Source organism: Oryzias latipes, chromosome 2 (assembly GCF_053564925.1).
Source record: "Oryzias latipes strain Hd-rR chromosome 2, Olatipes_Hd-rR_3.1".
In the NCBI taxonomy this organism is placed as follows: domain Eukaryota; kingdom Metazoa; phylum Chordata; class Actinopteri; order Beloniformes; family Adrianichthyidae; genus Oryzias; species Oryzias latipes.
The window spans coordinates 2,522,672-2,540,737 of record NC_136238.1 but is presented as its reverse complement, the minus strand read 5'-3'; the positions used below and the strand labels follow the sequence as shown (position 1 = coordinate 2,540,737).

The following is an 18,066-nucleotide window of genomic DNA, read 5'->3' as shown; positions in this document are numbered from 1 at the left end:
TACCGCCCCCCCCCCCTTCCCTTTTCAAATGCAAATATAAAAGATTTTAAATGAAAGCAAAAATCCTAACTTAATCACGTGACCCTGAATCTCCCTAAACACCGAGAAAGCCTCAGAGGAAAGTGAAGCGTCAGAATCAAAGACTCACAGGTGATCTCGGAGATGCGTGAGAAGTTCTGCTCGGTGGGGCTCGACTGTGGCTGCTTCGGCGCACACCGCTTTATAGGCTGAAATGCTAATGAGCGTGACGTCACAGCGCTGCCAACACGGGCTTCGAGCTCCCCCTGCTGGACAGGCGGGAACCCTGCAGCTGAACACGGAACAACGCGACTCACTGAAGCCTAAAACACAATGACATGTTTTCATTTTTACTAATACTTTTATGTTTTATTGCTTGGTTAAAGTTTAACGACGCTTTTGTATAAATCTATACATTTGGTGATTAAAAGAAAAACTCTTTAGTAATGGTCAGGACGGACTCCTGTACACTGGCGACCCCTTGTGGACAGATGTATTCACTGCTCTTCCCTGATTTTCATACGTAAAAAAAGTTCAGATTGAAAAAGGTTCATTTGAGAAAAAAAGATTATTTTGATATTTTAGGAAGTGTTTGAATGAATGAACTTTATTAATCCCAACAAGGGGAAACTCTGTGTTTTCATTAGATGTCTAAACTCACCTGAACCCTACAGGTGTTTGGAATTAAGTCACAAGGTGGAATCAATTAAGATCCAACAAAGTGGAAGTTCATCACATCAAAATCCTACTTTGTTCAAGTTTACGGATAACTTTATAAAAAATATATGTTATATTATGGGTGACGATAAATTGGTTCCTGGATTTATGAGCATGTTGCAAATAAGTGACGTGTGGCGTGAAAAGCTTAAAGCTAAAGCGTTTTTACACAACTGCAGCTGTAAGCAGGACTTAAAGGAACAAATTTACTTCCGTTTCTACATACTGAAGCTTTATTTAGTTTCCTCTGAATTCTGCAGCAACACAACAGCTTCAAGGTTTTATTCTTCTGTCAGAAACAGGCAAAGACGCTGATGATGTTCAGACCTTTATTATTAAAGAAGCAGCTCGTCTTCAATTACCTGTAAAAAAAAAATCTTTTCCATCCATTTTCAGGCAATCGGTGACGATTTTCTTCTTTTTAACAAATCAACGCTGGAATCTCTAACAAAAGCTTTTTGGCTTTTTCAGGATTATCTAAATCTGTTAGTAAGGAGTCAGAAGGTAAAATAGGAGAAAAAAATCCTCTGAGAAAATGACAGAGGCTGAAATGTTCTGGGTTTGTGGCATCAGACTGTTAGTGAGTTAGACGCTGATGTTCAGTCTTCATTTAGAAACAGGAAAGAGTCTGGAAGGTTCTTAAGACATGCCAGAGCGGGTTAAAAGAAGGAAAAACAAGACACGATAAAAATGGACCCTTTGGTAAAAGTCAGAAAAAACTCATAAATAAAACTTCAAGGAGAAAAAAAATTGAAATGGTGTTTGGCTCCATCTGCTGGCGGAAAAATGTCACTGCACCGCGTGGGCGTGACCCTTCAGAAGGTCACAGGTACTTGGCTGAAGCCCATCAGGTCCTTTTTGGAGGCTTGTTAAAGGAGGTGTGGGGGTGAAGGGGTCAGTCCAGGTGCCTGATGGGAAAACTATGAAGGCAGGGAGGGAGGTAGGTTTGGGGGGGGCGGCGTCTCCCCCTCACAGCGGCACGTGGCTGAAAAGATACGACACGGACTCGCCGTTGTGGGTTCTCCTGATCGCCTCCGCCAGGATCATGGAGATGTCGATGACCTGTAAAGGAGGGGGGGAGGGGGGGAGGAAATATTCACGTTGGTTTGAACTTTGGTGTCTGAAAATAACCCGAGTCTTTGTTTTTCCCTCTGAAAGTGACCCCCGCCCCCCCACGGCAGTCACAGTGAGCCCTCACACCAGACCAGGAGGATGTTCCATCCTTCCTTTGAGAAGCAGAAGTCAGTACTTGATCTGATTTTCATCCTAAATGACGTTTTCCTGCTTTTTAAATGCGGAAAAAAAAAGTTAAATAGATGTAATGACACCCTGCAGCCACTAGATGGCAGCAAACTCCTCAGGTCCAGCGATTGGGTCACTGAGCTGACATGACCACTCTGACTTGTGGAGGTTCAGTCTCCAGGAATCCAAACCCTTTCTCAGAGGTTCTGGAGAACCTGGCCCCCCATACCTGTATTTTGGGGCACGCCTTCATCTTCTCCTCCTGTGGGATGGTGTTGGTCACCACCACGGCCTCAAAGGGGGCGTTGTTGATGCGGGAGATGGCGGGACCCGAGAAGATGCCGTGTGTGAGGATGGCGTAGACCTTCAGGGCGCCGGCCTCAATCAACCTGGTCGACACACAGAGCAGAGTTTGGGTTGAAACCTGGCGGCCCAACGGACCTGGGCGGTTCCGAAGTGCTCTGAGGTGCCGACTTGTCTGCGGCGAAGCAGATGGTGCCGCAGGTGTCGGCCATGTCGTCCACCAGGATGGCCACGCGGTCCTTGACGTCCCCGACCAGCACCATGCGGTCCACCTCGTTGGCCTTCTTCCTCTCTTTGTGGATGAGAGCGAAGTCCACGTTCAGGCGGTCTGCGATGGAGGTCACGCTGAGGGGTAGGAGCAGAGAACCAGCCTTCAACCACCTTTAAAAACGCTCTGGATGCCAGGAGGTTCTGGTTCCGGTGCAGCTTCAGGCCCAGCTGGGAAACTCTGAATCTTGGCTCACCGCTTGGCTCCGCCGGCGTCTGGAGACACGATGATGCAGTTCTTCCACTCGGGGATGTTCTCCTTGATCCACTGCAGCACGGCGGGTTCTGCGTACAGGTTGTCCACGGCGATGTCGAAGAACCCCTATAAGAGACACAGGCTTGCTCAGGAGGGGGAGGGGCTTGCAGGAGGACCTACCGCGCTCCTCCCGGCGCTGACCTGGATCTGCGAGGCGTGCAGGTCCATGGTGATGATGTGGTCGGCGCCGGCCACCGACAGCATGTTGGCCACCAGCTTGGCCGAGATGGGGGCCCGGCTCTGAAAGGAGGAGAACCGGCTTCAGGGCGGACACCGTCATCAGAACAGAACCCTCCGCTTTTGGGTGGAGTCGCACGTCGCCATGACTACCAGGCATCTTTAAAAGCCTTTTCTGACCTTGAAACTGAAACCTGCGACCACAAACGCCAAACGGACCAGCGTCAAGCACCCCCCCCCCCCAGTCACATGACCCCTTATCAGCTGAATGTAAACGTCCCTGAGAAGCGGATCAATAAAGATGGAAGCAGCAGGAGAGAAACGCTAAAGCAGAACCTCAGCTGGACTCTAAAAACTCCAATGTTGTTTCAAAAACTCGTTTCACTGTAAAAAACAGAAATTTAAAGACGGAAAAAGCAACAATTTTAGGGATTTTTTTACTAAAAGTCCCATTGAAGACCTGGTCTGTCCTCAAACCCAAACGGTTTTCTCAGCAATAATCTGACTGGATTCTTTAGAACTCTGCTCCTGCAGCCGCCGCCCCCCAGGCAGCGACATCACGACGCCGCAGCCTCTGGCCCCGCCCCTTACCTTGTCCTTCTTGTCCTGCCGGGCGTACGGGAAGCAGGGGATGACGGCGGTGACCCGGGACGACGAGGCGATCTTGCAGGCGTTGATCATGATCAGCAGCTCCATCAGGTTGTCGTTGATCTCACCGCAGCCGCTCTGCACGATGTACACGTCCTCGCCGCGCACGCTCTCGCCGATCTCCACGCTGCCGACACAGAGGGGAACACGGCCTTCCCGTCAGGGAACCAGCAGAACCAGCAGAACCTTCAGATCCAGACTGAGAAACCCGGGTTCTCTGTTCAGTTCTAAACTGTTGGTCACTGGAAAGACGTTTGTTCCAGAGCGCCGGCAGACTGTCCAGATGTGTTCACGCGTGCAGCGTTCCCACCATTAGGAGGGCGGTGGTTTGAATCCCACTAAACCCTGGCTGGCATCCCTGACCTCTGAGAACCGTCTGGTCCAAACAACATTTCACCGTCTCTGTAATCGCCGGATGATAATCCTTGTTTTGTGTTTCTGTGGCGTAAACATTTCCTGGAAGGGAAAACCTGCAGCGGTGGAGTCTGTGAGAGAGAATCCACAAACCCATCCACAAAAGAACACGTTCAAAAAAGACAATTATGGATCAGAACATCCAGAAGGACTGAATAACCTTCATGCTCATCAGAATTCAGAGTAAATCCTGCAGAGAGATGGACTTTTCCTGATTTAAATGGTTCTCAAAGCTCCAGCAGAAGAACCCTGAAGCTCCAAGTCTCTGCTCAAAGGTTGTGTCACTAACCAGGTTAGCTGTGCATTAGTTACCTGCCTTAACCTTCATGGCAACAGAGCAGGCAGCTGTGTTTACACGTGTCGTCTGTAGCCAGCCATTTCCATGCAATGGAGTGGCAACACGGGGAGCATCCATTATCGGACAACACCGTGGTTCGGTTTGGTTAAAGTGGAAGATTTAATTTAAAGCAAAACAACAAACTTACACTTAATAAATGTTTACACAACCAGAATTTAAACTTCAACGCGGATATTTACATTTTATTTTTTTCCAAAAATGAGCATTTTAAGAAAATGCTAACAGCGCAACACGGGATCAAACCGTGACCTCACCGCGGGTTTACCCCGCAGCAGCGCCACGCAACGCTGCGGGGGTCTGCCCCGCTTCAGGCGGACCCAGTGCAGACAATCATCCGCTGCGCAGAGCGCCGCAGGCCGCGTCCAGCAGCACAAACCGCCGTTAGCCTCCTAGCTTCGTGTGTTTACATGTGGCGGAAGGATCACGTGCACAAGTCTACGAGCTAGCTTAAAGCTAACTCGTCCACGTGACGCCGATGACACCCGCGAGCCGCGCAGACGAGCGCTTTTCTGAACAAAGTGTGTAGCGCGAGCGGCCGCCGCGCGCTCACCACGTCTCCTGGTTGCTGAACTTCTTCGTGGTCACCTTCCCCAGGTCCAAGCCCAGCCGGTCGGCCACCTTCTGGGACAGGTCGTGGTGGGAGCTCCCGCTGAAGAGCACGATGTTCGGCATGTCGAAGCCCGAAGCCCCGCCGCTCCGCTGCGGCCGCTGAGAACGAGAGGAGGAGGAGGAGGAGCGACGAAGAGGACGCGGCTACAGCAGCAGCAGCTCTGGCATGGCGCTGCCGAAGGTCCGACTCTGCACGGAGGAGGAAGGACTGCGCGCTGATTGGACGGAGGGCCTGTGACGTAGGCTTTTTGTTTACAAAGCGCGCGCGCGCACTCCGACTTTTTCTTAAGTAAACAGCTTCAAATGTCTTAATTACTCATGTTTGTAATCATTAAAGTTCACATTATTATTACTTTATTCATTTTTACACATTAGGTATAATATAGTTTACAAAAAAGTTTAAAAATTATTGCAGTTTATTCAAAAATGGTGTAATTATCAAATATGTTTTAAAGAAACGTGTATAAGTCATTTACGGACATCTTTAAAGGCCATAAAAGACGTCAGAAACCTTCTGCTGGGAGTTAACAACTGTTCCCTCAACCCCCCAGTTTTTGTTAACTCTGCCCCCCCCCCTAATCTGTTCTGTATTTGTTCAGTTAGTTTTAAAAACAGCAGTTGGTTCTGATCCAAACAGCTTTTTACATCAATGTCAAAGATCCTCAGAACTTTACTCTCCACCCAATTTCACGTCCACGTTACCCAGAATTCTCTACTCACCATTTAAGTCTGGTTTCCGTCACAGGTCACTCAGCTTTCCTCTGTTCCAATTACCTCAGGGGTCCCCCAGGGCTCTTTCTTGGGGCCCTTCCTTTATTATTGGGTATCTATTTGGACACTCATCCACTTCTACGCTGATGACACCCAACTCTATCAGTCAACCCAACCAGTCGTCTGTCAGAAGTTAGATTCAGATAAGTTCATCAAACAGAACTTCTCCATGTTGGTTCTGACTCCATCATCTGCAAAGGAAACTACGTTTCTCTATTTTATTAATGACTATTGTTGCCCGCACCCCCACCCCCCCATGTAAAATGTGACATTATATGATCATTCAGTACTGATGTGTACATTTAAATTCGTGTATCATCAATTGTCCCAAACATTAGAAATCACTAACCCCCCCACCCTTCAAAAAGACTGTTTTTTTTGGGGGGGGGGGGGGTCTTTCAACAAAAACATTTCAGAGTAAAGTTGAGATTCATGAAACGTCTGCACACTAGACCCCTCCCTCAGTTTTTCTGAAAAAACTTGGATAACTTTTGATAAAAATCCTGTCAAATTAAAATGAACTGATAAAACCGTGTGACGTGTGGGTTAGACTCCGCCTCCAAACGACCACATAAAAAGTGCTCAAAGACCTGCAGACTGAAGGCCAGCAGTGGTTCTTTCCCTTCGGGGACACAGACGCCGTGGATCAGCTGAGCGCGTGGATGTTGATGCGTGTCACGCTGCTGCATCACTTTAGTGCAGAAGACGCAGGTTTTTATCTGCAGCAGCTCTGTGCACACGCGTGACCCCCGCTTGTGTAATCCAGTTTTCTACTTAGGAGTCACCTGAGTCTTCATGGGTCACATCCTGCAGCAGCAAAAGCAGCAGCAGCAGCAGCAGCAGCAGAAACAGCAGCAGCAAAAGCAGCAGCAGCAGCAGCAGCAGCAGCTACAGAACAGCAGCAGCGTCACACGCCGCTCTTCCACTGAATACTAAACACGATGTGGTTGTGACTCCTAAAGAGTTTGTCGTCGTGTTTGATGCCGTTTCCAATGAAAAATGTTTAAAACAGCTGTTTTAAATATAAACAATGTGTTTCAGCCACAACAAGAAAACAAGTCTAGTTTCAAGGGGGGGGGGGTCATTTCTGCACCAAAACCCACTGGAGAACAGGATGATGGGGGACCCAAACATTTATGATAAACAATTAAACCAAAGACATTTCCTTTAAAGTAATTTATCCACTGATCCATTCATGCATTAAAACAATCGACCCAAACAAAGAAAAACCAGAAACAATGAACCGTCTTTGTAGGAAAGTGTTTAGAATTCATCAGAGAACATTTTCCCTCCAACTTCACTCTGAGATGTGAACTTAGCATTTTTGGCTTTCATAGTAAACATGTGAATCGAAAAATCAAAGTCATAATTCATCTTGTTATAATATTCAACCATTTGAATGTTTATAAATGTAAATTCTCATCATTGTTTCCTCCTGTCAATCAAATTGAAAAGCATCAGTTCTGTCTGTAAAAGCCTGAATCAGAAAGCTGTGAATGTTTTTGTGTGAAATGAATGTTATGTCTTCTCCAAAACTCATTTGTTCTGCTTTACTTCAACTTAGTAGCTAAAAAATAAAAAGAAAGTCCTGCACTGCTCTTTACATCCCAAAAAGGTCAAAGAAAAAACTTTTTTTCCATCATTTTAAACCTAAATCCTGTTTTTTTCCTGACTCTGAGTCCGGATTTTTCCAGGATAAAACTCTCAAATAGCCAGAAAGAGCCGATAAACGGACAGTGAAGCGGCGAATCCAGAGACACTTCCTGCTTTATTGACGGCTGGGACGGTTTTTCCGCTGGACTTTGGGTCGTTGCTCGGCAACCGGAGCCCAAACCTCCACAGCATCAGAGAATTGATGGATTCCTGAAGGGAGCAAAAGACGACAGGAGGCCTTTGTCTGTTTGAGAAATATATTCTATAGATGATGAAATGTTCAAAGCGTAGGTCCCAAAGAAAGAACAGTTTCATCAACACGGACAAACGACAACCAAAAATAGTTTTAGCATTTACATGTAAACCAGGTTTGCTCTGGAGCCACAGTGGTTATATCTATAGAGAACTGGCCCGGGTGGGCGTGGCCACCCATGCCCTCCCCCCCTGCCGTCTGTGGACGCAGAAAGGATCCGTGAACAGGAACATTCTTTGGAGTCTCTGTCCTCAGGGCGCCGGCTCGTCTCTCTCAAAGCGTCCCGGCGCGTCCCAAGTGCAGCAAAACCCAGAAATGCTTCCCGTCGTTTGGACCCGAGTGTCTCTCAGAGGATGGAGACCTGATCGCTGGGCTGCAGAGTCCTCCAGTGTTCTTCTTCTGTTGTGCAAATACATTTCAGTTACGTAGACAAGCAGGCATGCGGACTCACAAACCATGCAGAGTAAAAGTCGGCGCCAGCAGACGGCGAACGCAGGAAAGAACGTCCACAAAGCAAGCCGGGCTCCACCGGGAAAAATGGAAACTCAAACGAAGGGAAGGAGTGGAATGTTTCTGATGATGTGGAGACGCTCTGCTGAACGCTGGAGAGACGCTCACCTGCAGGTTACAAACTAAGCTCCAGAGCAGGAGGTCCATCTACGGAAGGCCAAAAGGGACAAAAACACTTTATCTACAAACCAGATCAAAAGAACCAAAATCCTGTTAAATGACTTTGATTTAAACTGAACACACATTCATGCTAAACCTTTTTAACGTGTTTAGTTCTGATTTATGTTCATTTGTTTAAATACTGAATTTGTTTTCATTTCATAAACTATTTCAAGTATGAATGTTTTATTTTGACATGTTTTGGTCAATTTAAAGGACACTTTTTAATTTTTAAAATGTCCCTTTTTGCCTTCCGTACTCGCTGGCTGCAGAGTGACGCTACTGGACTTGTGGGTGGATGAAGCAGACGGCTCCTCCTCTTCCTCACGCCAAAGTGACGCCGGCCGGCCGCATTGAACGGCCTCCTCTCAGGACTTACAAAAGTGAGCGCGCCCCCAAAAGCGATGGCGGTGACGCTCTGCCCTCGCAGGGCGACTGGAAAACAACAGAGTCTGAGGAGGAGGAGCCTCCAGCAGGCCGCCTCCCACAAGATCACAGCTGTCATCAGTTAGGAAATGTCCAAGTACAAAGTATAATAAATACGACGCTGATAAACGCGGCTGACGCAGCCGCAGAAAGAAAGAAAGAAAGAAAGAAAGAAAGAAAGGGCGTCGCTCCTGCTTTTGGATCAATGCAGTGAAGGAGGCGTCGGCGTGTGGACGGCGCCCCTGCAGCGCCGCAGAAACCGGATCAAAACACGACAGACGCATGACAGAAGTTAGAAAAATAATCTCACGCAGTAAAAAACAAAGAGCGGACAAACGGGCCGTCTGACGTCGACGCGTGGGAATCGAACGTGCTGCCCGTCATACTAGAAGCGCGCCGACCGCTGTCAGCTCACGGCGGCCGGATCCGCCTGGAAACGGGTCGTAAACATCCAGACGCCAGAGTCCTGGCCAGGTGGGCGGCGCCAGGGTGCAGACGCATGCTTTGGCCTTGAACATTCAGGAGCGTGGCGTGCTCGGAGCGTGGCGTGCCCGGACGCATGCTCTTCCGTGGAGAAGGAGGCCACGCCTTAAAGGGAAGCTACATGAGAGGCTGGACCTTCAGCCAGAGCCGGCCGTCGTCTTTTCTTCACGCCGCCGTCTCCGTTATAGTTTTGTACAGAAAAATAGATCCATCCAAAAGTAAAGGAACTCTTCGCCGCCGTCTTCGTCACCAGTAAACATGCTGAAGGACTGCTGGCTTCCCGCCCCGCCGCCGGTTTCCACGGCGACAAAAATCTTTAAGGCAATCTCATCCTGAATGATCCAGACACGGAGCGGATCCTCACCAAGGCACTCCTCCCGCCCGCCAAGCCGCCCGCAGGCGGCGGCGCTTCGCCAAAGCCTTCTCAAGCCAAGAATCCACAGTGAGCGCGGCTCAAGTCGCCGTGGCGCCCGCCCCCCCCTCTGTTCTGCAGGGAAAGAAGTTAAGAAAAGAGGACCCCGCCCCCCCGACTGCAGAGGGGCGGCTGTCTCTGAATGTCAGACGGCGTGAAGCACCGCAGTGTTGCCACGCCTTTCCACGGCGCTCCCGCTCCAGACGCGCTCCACGCCGCCGCCGCGGGCTCACGTGGGGGGGCGCGCGGAGACTGGGAGCAAAAAAACGGAAGTCTCTGAGCGAGTGCCGCCAAGCAACGCCGTCGTGTTGAAGGCTTCAGTCTTCTGGCTTCTGATTGGCTCCCTACTCTGAGGCCGAGCCCACCCCCCTCTCCCTGGTTTTAGGCCGAGGGGCCGCCAATCAAGGTGACTGACGGGGTGAGTGGGGGTTTAAGGGGGGAGTAAATGAAAGGATCGGTCGCCACTTTTCTCTGGAGAGGTCGAAGGTTACGCTGCGACACCTTCGCCGCCGTTACAGCGGCGCCTCCTCCTCCATAGGCTCCTCCTCCTCCGGCCTGCAGGGGGGAGAGCAGAGCGGGACACTTTAAAACGGGAAACGCCCCCCTCCCTTCAATATTTCTGATTCCTAAGAGGAGAAACATCAAAGTAAGCAAAAGAACGGCAGCAGAACCGTTCTGGTTCTGACCGGCGTCAGAACCATAAGTGAGAGTATTGATCGTTTCCAGCGGCCGCTCTTCTGAGTTTGGTCCAGAAAAAACAGAGAACGTTCTGACTAGAAACACTGAAGTGAAGTAACGGGTCACGTTCTGTTCTTTCTTGGTGTCATTTGGGCTTTCTTTGTGGTGAAAACTGTTTCTCTCCTTTCAACAAAAGCAAGTTCCTAAACGGACCACCAGAGGGCAGAAATATGCCTCCAAATGAAGAAGCTGGTTCTCTGGATAGAAACACCTTTAGCAGGCTTTTATTGTGAAAGGGTTGCTGAACAGGAAGTCTGGAGCTGCATCCCTGCAGGATGACGTCAGGTTACAACGATAAAAGCTGATCAAACTGATTATTTTCCTGCAGGCAAAATGTCTTCTGCTGTGGTCTGCTTTGGCCCCGCCCCTTCTTTACTCTATTGGTTGAATGCTATAAAGTATTGAACCACTGTTTTCCTGCAGCTCCTTCCAGTTACATCTACGTTCTAATGATCTCATTAAAATGCATAAAGAGTCTCAGTAAAAACCTATAGAAAGGTGTAGTGAAGCCCCGCCCCCTCACCTCTGGTCCATGGTGCTGGTGTTGGCCACAGACAGGGACGCCATGGCGCTGACGGCCTCGGCCTCCTCCGAATCCGCTCGCTTGGCCTCCAGGAGTGACAGTCCCAGCCGTGGCGAGAAGCGATGCACGGAGCGCCAGTATTTACCTGTGGGGACAGCGGGGAGCAGAGCTTTAGACGCACACCTGCTGCAGCCGCCGCAGACTTTACCGGCGTGGAGGACTCACAGTGGGTCTCTATGACCTTCTCCAGAGAGCGGACGGCGTTGGCGTTGGGCCTCTGCTCCAGGACGGACTTCGGCAGCGGGTCCAGCTGGGCGGAGCAAAAACACGAGTTCATAAGTCAGCAGGCTGACTTCAGGAATGAAGCCAGTTGATAAAACACAGCTGCTTCTATGAGCTCCTCCTCCGCGCTGCAGGAGCAGCCCTCACCTCCTGGCCAAGCAGGGCCGCCACGCAGGCCTCAGAGGCGTCGCAGATGGCTGTGAGGTCGTGACCCCCCTCCAGCGCCAGCACCAGCCTGCCCCCGGCGAGCGTCATCAGCTGCTTGGTCAGATACCCGAAGCCTGGGGAGAACCAGAGAGGAGGCTCAGAGGGGGAAGGAGGCCGGAGAAGGAGGCGCCGGGCTGCAGCTCACATTTGGAGGTCAGGGTGTAGCCGCCCAGCGGTGGGGGGTGTCCCTCAACGGCGTCGAAGCCGGACGAAACCAGCACGATGTCGGGGGCGAACTCGTTGGCTATCGGCATCACCACCGACCTGAAAGGGGGCGGGGCAGATAGTGACCGCAGGAACCACACACATTCATCAGAGGGGGCGGGGTCTCCTCTACCTGAAGGCAGCCAGGTACTCCGCATCTCCCATGGGGGGGTCCAGGCCTCCTGTGAAGGCCACGTTGACGTTGAACCCGACTCCAGGACCGCTGCCCACCTGAGCGACAGAACGCCACGTCACTTTCCACCCACAACAGCCGCAAACACGCTCTTCCTCACAACAGTCACCTCGTCAGGAGCGCCGCTCCCGGGGAAGAAGTTGCCGTCGTCGTAGCGATGCACAGAGACGTACAGGACGTTGGGGTCGTCGTAGAAGGCCTGCTGGGTGCCGTTGCCATGGTGCACGTCCTGAGGGGCAAACACAAACGTAAGCGGACGTGGCGGGGCAAAAGGGGGAGCGGGGGGGGGGGGGGGGGGGGGGGCACTGACCCAGTCCACGATGAGGACCTTGCTGACGCTCAGCCTCTGCTGCAGCAGCCGGGCTGCAATGGCCACCGAGTTGAAGTAGCAGAAACCCCTGAAACCGCAGCAGAAGTCCTCGTCAGGAACTCACACACACACACACACACACACACACACGCACGCACACACACACAGCCTGCAGCCTTACATGGGCGTGCTCTCCTCCGCGTGGTGTCCAGGGGGCCGCACCACGGCGAAACCGTTCTGGAAAGACGGGCAGGTTTCAAACACGGAGAGCTTTGCGGCAAACAGGACAGTCTGAACATTTCAGGATTCCTTTGATCACCGTTACTTCAGCTCCCGGCTCTCACATGAACCAAAACTTCACTGCTCTGCTGCAATAGAAGCCTCTAGCGGCTGCAGTGCCGTCATTTGGCCACTAGATGTCAGTTTCTGAGGCCTTCTCTGCTTCATTGAACCCGTTCACAAAATAACCGCAGCTCTTTGTCCGGTTACGAACTCCAAAGTCCGTTGGGTTTTGACCCAGAGGAAGGCGGCTTGGTGCTGATGTGCAACACTTTGAAGTAACGCCGTTTTCACGCCATCAACGTACATCATGCTGCACTTTACGCCAGAATATTTCCCGTTTACGGCAGACAGACTCGTTAGGTTTCACATCAGAGTTTGTTGGAATAAACGGCTGACGGTAGTTCAAAGAGCGACGGTTGTTTTGGCGTCGCCGGCGACAGCTCCGGCGTGGAAGGGTTATCCCAGCTCATCTTTATCTAAAATACTGAAACTTTATCGGGTTAACTTCCTGAAACAGTTATGCTAGCTAACAAAACACGCAACATATTCAAAGTTTGTGTCATTAAAGTCAACAAAGACAACAACAACATGTCCTGATCACTGCCGCGCTAAACGCCTGAAAGAAGACGGACGGACTGCAGCAAACTGAAGGGGCTCCGGGACGGCGCCCTGAGGACTACCTTCAGCTCTCCTGTCGCCACTTTAAAAACCAGCTCCACCACAGAACCCACGGCGAGGCGAGCGGCGCTGGATGAGTGGACCTCGTTCCAGATGGTGTCGCTGTCCACCTGAAGCAGAAAAAGACTTTTATTGACCCCGCCCACAAAAAAAACGTGAATATTGTTCATCTGTTACAGCTGCTGTTTTTCCCTTTTCACTTTCCAATCCTTAATTTACAGTTTTGAGTTGATGCTGATTTTATGTGGGGGCGGAGCTTTGAGCCCATTGGCTAGCGGGACACGACGGACATCGAGTGACGGGTTATGCTGGTACGATTTCACATATGTCAACCCGAAAAGATTCAAAACAAATAAGACCAAAACAAAAATACAAAAAAACAAACAGATGGTGCTCCAAATAAATTTTTCATTTAGTCAGTTTTATCTCTTTATTCACGTTTTAAGTCTAAATAATACTTTAACCGGTTTCTAAATTTCATTCTTTTGTTTCAAATTTATTTTAATGTCTGTTTTTCATTGACTTGAGATGATTTGACTTCATAATCTAGTCGTCAGAACATCAACATGTCATATGCACTTTTTTTAATCGATTGTACAACAGAACGGGACTGAGTGGCCCCTCCCCCTGGCATTCCAAACAAGAAGTGGCTCCAAGTCGCCAAAATCCCGTAGACATCTATAGAGAAATAAACAGCTGTTACTCAGTCGACTTATTTTGACATCTTTTTTATAATCCTGTTTTAGCTATTTAAACGGACCAATCAGAAGCCTCAGTAAAAGTAGGCAGAGTCTGCTGGCCCCCACGTCCAACGGTCAAATCGTTTGACAGATTTCAAGTGGTAGGGGCGTGGCCTTCCAACAAGCTCACTCCAGACTGGGGAGAGTGGTTGCTATGGAAACACTGACTGGGACCGATGACGGCCAGTCCCTCGTTCAGAATCAGGAGTGAAAGCAGAGAGAGAGAGACTCACCCCCACCCCTCCACACGGAAGCCGCACAAACATGGGGGTGATGGAACCTGGAGATGAGGAGTCAGAAGAACAGTTCAGAGACCCGGCAACACACGGCGTCCCCCCCGACCCGAGTCAGCGCTTACAGTCCAATTTCTGCCTCAGCGGGTTGGTTCCGTACAGCAGAACGTGGGCCTCAGAGTGGACCGTCTGTAGTTCTTCCAGCGTGGCCTTCCTCCCTCGGATGCACTGCACGCACACACAGGATGGGTCAGGGCTGTGACCCGGCCCGGTCTGACCCGGTCCGGTCCCCCACTCACCTCGCACTGCGCCCGAAGCCCCGTCTCCTGCAGCCGCGACCAGATGCTCTGGATGCGTCCGGCGTGCTCCGGGTGGCTGTTGGTGTTCCCGCACATGCACTGGTGCTTCTGCATCAGGGAGTCGTACACCAGCCCTGAAAGACGCACACGCTCAGAGGACACGCCCCAACTCAGTGGACCCGCCCCCGTCTCACTCGCACGCTCAGTGGACGCACCTAACTCACCCACATGGCGGATGCGCCCCCACTCAGTGGACGCGCCCCCGCCTCACTCACACACATGGCAGATGCGCCCCCACTCAGTGGACCCGCCCCCGCCTCACTCACACGCTCAGAGGACGCGCCCCCGCCTCACTGACACTTGCAAGGAAGAGGCCCCACCTGTGGTGAAACGAGGCTTGATGGGAGGATCTGGCAAAGGGACACTAATGGGGAAGGAGGAGGCGGACGCCGGCGAGGACTGCGCCCTGGAGAGGGGGCGGTGACCCGGGAAAGAGACGGACACGCCGGCAGCCTCCAGGGAGGCCTGATAGTTCCTCAGCTGGTGGATCCTCTGCTGCTCCAGCAGGAGAGCCTGCTGCTCACAGAGACACAGGAGCCCCCGTCAGCAAGGAGGATCACAGGAGGCGCCGCCTCCAGCCAGCAGGTGGCAGCAGACACCACAGAACCAAGTCAGAACCAACCCATCGGATCCTCTACCTGTCGGAAAAGCAGCTCCTGCTCCGTCTGGCTGTCCCGCTCCCTTTGCTGCTGCAGCGCCTCCTCCTGCACCTCCTGGGGGTCGAGAGGCTCCTGCTTGATGATGACCCCTGGTGAGGCTCCTCCCTCTTGGTGCTCCCTCAGCTCCTCCTCCGTCTCCTCGGGGTGGCTTTGATGCTGCCGTCCCACGGGGGACTCACCGGGCTTGGCCATGATCTGCAGGGGGGGGCAGAGGAGAACATTTAGAAAGGGGGGCCAAAGGAGGAAAAGATGGAGAACAGTGACGGTGGGGGTGTAAAGAGGCTGCTCCTGTTCTGAGGGAACATGCCGCCTCCCCAATCAGACATTCCTCACCCCCCCCTTTCATCGACCCATTTGGGTCTGAGTCACAATAATGTCTGAAGAGTCGCCTTTGTGTGTTTGTGGGGGGGGTGTTAATGATGTAAATTAGCGTGGGGGGGGCAGATATTCAGGTGTGATCCTGGCGTCCCTCGACTCAGACCCAGAGGACGCCATTGACGTCAGAGACCTCACTCCCCCCTCCCTCTGGGCCAATGTTCATGTCTTCTGTGCATTCATAGCTCAACCCCCCCCCCCGCCCTCACACAAATTCTCACCATAATCACCCCCCCCCCCGCTCCACTTTCCCAGGAAACTCCTCATTAACAGACTCCTGATTCTCCTCATTTCAGGACAAAAACATGAAATTATTCTGAATGTTTTACGTTAAACGATGCTGATAATTTAGAGCTGCAGCAGATTCTGCCCCCCGCCTGAAGGAGAATGACAAACGGTTTTGTTCTCCCCAGATGAAACAGCTGAGCCGTCCTCGCTGTGCTGCCGGCCGCCACGGAGACGCTCTGGTAAGAAGCGGCGCCGCAAACGGCAGGCAGCAGAGGAAACCCCTCCCCTCATCCGCCTCCTTCTCCTCCGGCGTGAATAGGTAAGAGCCGTCAGACAGTGACGGGCTGCCTGCTTCCTCCATGCCCATATAAGGAAGGGGCTTCCGCTCCGTTGCCATGGCAGCGCAGAGTTACCGCCGCGCAGGCCGTAGCAACCGCCTCAGCACCAGAGGCAAACATTTACACGTAGGGGAACCTCGTGCTCGCCATCGACCCAATGCTGCCCACACGCCCCCCCCCCCCCCCCCCCCACCTCCTCTCTGACCAATCAGACCTCAGATCTGAACCAGGAAGTTTTTTTTTCTAAAACATTAGAATAAATTTGAATTATTTCATTAAGAAAAAAAACTAACAGATTAATCTGAATGTATTCTGGATCTAATCTGGATCTAATCTGGATTTAATCTGGATCTAATCTGGATCTAATCTGGATCTAATCCCATCATTTTGATCTAAACTTTTCCTGTCGTCTTCTTTCTTTCAGCTTAAGAACATCAGACATCTCCAGAAATCTTTTCTCGTCTATGCTGGGGTTCCCTAAACTCCGCCCAGCCCCGTAGCCCCTCCCCTCCCCCAGGCTCCGCCTTCACCTTATTGAGGTGCAGCTGCTGCTGGAACTGCTGCTTGTGCTTCTCCAGGAACTGCTGGTGCTGCTGCTGGACCACCAGCTGCTGCAGCGCCAGCGCCTGGGCGTGGGCCTGGGCGGCGCTCCCCTGGGGCAGCGGGGCCGACTGGGTCCTCCCCAGGGGCCGGTGCGGCCGCTGCAGCTTGGCCATGGACGCCGACGACATGGACAGACCGCCAACGCCTGCAACATCAGAGGAGTCCGTCAAGACCTTTGGGGGTTTGGAGGCTCAGGAAAGGAAGGAAGCGCTGAGCGACGAGACGACGAGAAACGAAAACCTTTAAGTTTCTGAATCAGTGAGCGGATGCATCTGTGCTCTGGGGGGCTGTAATGGGCTGTAATTGTGACTTTTTTCTGAATATGCCCCCCAGGATGGGTGAGCTCAGCCCTCCTGGTTGCTCCTGGTTGAGGATCAAAGGTAGTGATTGTGAGGGTGGGCGGGGCCTGCTCTGTCTGGGTCGTTCTTGCTGCTAAACGGCAGATGTGAGGCACTAAGGCCCGATAGCTTAGACCCCTGAACCTGTCACCACATGGGGGGGGGGGTGCACCCCTCCACCCCACAGCGTCAGCTCGCGCTGACCCGCACCGGTCGGACCCTCTTACCCGTCACCAGGGGGCTCTGAGCCGGACTCTGCTCCATCAGAACCATGTGCTGGAGCAGCGGGCTGTGGGCGCCGTGCCCGCCGGCCGGTTCTGCCAGGTAGGGGGTCAGGTGGAACGGCGGGCTGAGGGAGAGCGCCGGCTGCAGACCTCCATCCTGCTGGGCGGAGGTGACCTGCAGGAGAGGGGAGGGGTTTGGCGTGAGGCAGAACCACGGATGAGTCATGGGGGAAGTTGTCTCCTGGCATACGTTGGAGGCGGCGGTGGCGGTGGCCGTGGCGGGCAGCCCCAGGGTGATGTTGGGTAGGGACGGCGAGGTGTAGAGGGAGAGGGGGTTCACGGAGCCCGCCTCGGCGCCGCCGCACAGCCGCTGGGCTAGAGACACCTGAAACACACCGGAGAGTCACGGGCTTTGCACTGCAGAGCGGTGAAATCGTAGAAAGGCGGCGCCCAGCCGTTACCTCCATGCTGTTGGAAACCGCCACGGCGACGCCGTTCTCGTTGGGGATGCTGTTGGAGCTGTTGTTGGGGGAGCTGGGGCCCGAGCCCGGAGCGCTGCTGCACGCCGAATCTGCACACACAGGAGCATGGTCACGCCGCCGCCGGTCGGGGGAGACGGCAGCCGGGCAGCGGCCCCCACCTGCCATGTCCAGTGAGCGCTTCTTGGCGGTGGCGATGGGGCTGTCGCGGCGGCGGAGCAGAGGACTGCTGCGGCGCTCGCTGACCTTCTGCTTCAGGCGGGAGCGCAGCTTCAGGTTCGGCTCGGAGGCTGGGGGGGGAAGAACGAGTCAGAACGCCGCTTCACCTCCTCAGGAGACCGCCAGGCGGGGGGACACCCCCCCAAGGATGCATCAGTGAGGGGGGCAGGCCTCTCAG

The 18,066-nt window shown here is 52.5% G+C and overlaps 2 protein-coding genes across 4 annotated transcripts in view; both read right to left on the bottom strand.

Moving 5' to 3' along the window:
• Positions 1 to 1,050: 1,050 nt before the first annotated feature.
• On the bottom strand, positions 1,051 to 6,707 carry LOC101173845 (ribose-phosphate pyrophosphokinase 2). The gene is made up of 7 exons (XM_004066745.5): positions 4,951 to 6,707; positions 3,572 to 3,755; positions 2,945 to 3,043; positions 2,745 to 2,869; positions 2,452 to 2,625; positions 2,207 to 2,366; positions 1,051 to 1,797 (listed from the first exon to the last, which is right to left on the bottom strand). Exons 1-7 carry the CDS (start codon positions 5,070 to 5,072, stop codon positions 1,705 to 1,707), a joined length of 957 nt encoding a protein of 318 aa, XP_004066793.1. The 5' UTR covers positions 5,073 to 6,707; the 3' UTR covers positions 1,051 to 1,704.
• A 965-nt stretch (positions 6,708 to 7,672) lies between these two features.
• Positions 7,673 to 18,066, bottom strand: part of LOC101175137 (histone deacetylase 4) — a 34,108-nt gene continuing 23,714 nt past the window's right edge. For all 3 annotated transcript variants that reach the window (XM_078930398.1, XM_078930390.1, XM_023949147.2), the window contains 20 exons: positions 17,831 to 17,959; positions 17,652 to 17,761; positions 17,441 to 17,575; positions 17,194 to 17,365; positions 16,556 to 16,773; positions 15,064 to 15,279; positions 14,746 to 14,941; positions 14,366 to 14,499; positions 14,192 to 14,294; positions 14,067 to 14,113; positions 13,096 to 13,203; positions 12,315 to 12,370; positions 12,134 to 12,221; positions 11,933 to 12,052; positions 11,764 to 11,861; positions 11,572 to 11,690; positions 11,367 to 11,500; positions 11,163 to 11,247; positions 10,938 to 11,082; positions 7,673 to 10,231 (listed from right to left, as the gene is read on the bottom strand). In XM_078930398.1, the coding sequence (XP_078786524.1) occupies positions 10,189 to 10,231; positions 10,938 to 11,082; positions 11,163 to 11,247; positions 11,367 to 11,500; positions 11,572 to 11,690; positions 11,764 to 11,861; positions 11,933 to 12,052; positions 12,134 to 12,221; positions 12,315 to 12,370; positions 13,096 to 13,203; positions 14,067 to 14,113; positions 14,192 to 14,294; positions 14,366 to 14,499; positions 14,746 to 14,941; positions 15,064 to 15,279; positions 16,556 to 16,773; positions 17,194 to 17,365; positions 17,441 to 17,575; positions 17,652 to 17,761; positions 17,831 to 17,959 (2,456 nt within the window). In that variant the 3' untranslated portion in view covers positions 7,673 to 10,188. The remainder of the gene's footprint in view (positions 10,232 to 10,937; positions 11,083 to 11,162; positions 11,248 to 11,366; positions 11,501 to 11,571; positions 11,691 to 11,763; positions 11,862 to 11,932; positions 12,053 to 12,133; positions 12,222 to 12,314; positions 12,371 to 13,095; positions 13,204 to 14,066; positions 14,114 to 14,191; positions 14,295 to 14,365; positions 14,500 to 14,745; positions 14,942 to 15,063; positions 15,280 to 16,555; positions 16,774 to 17,193; positions 17,366 to 17,440; positions 17,576 to 17,651; positions 17,762 to 17,830; positions 17,960 to 18,066) is intronic.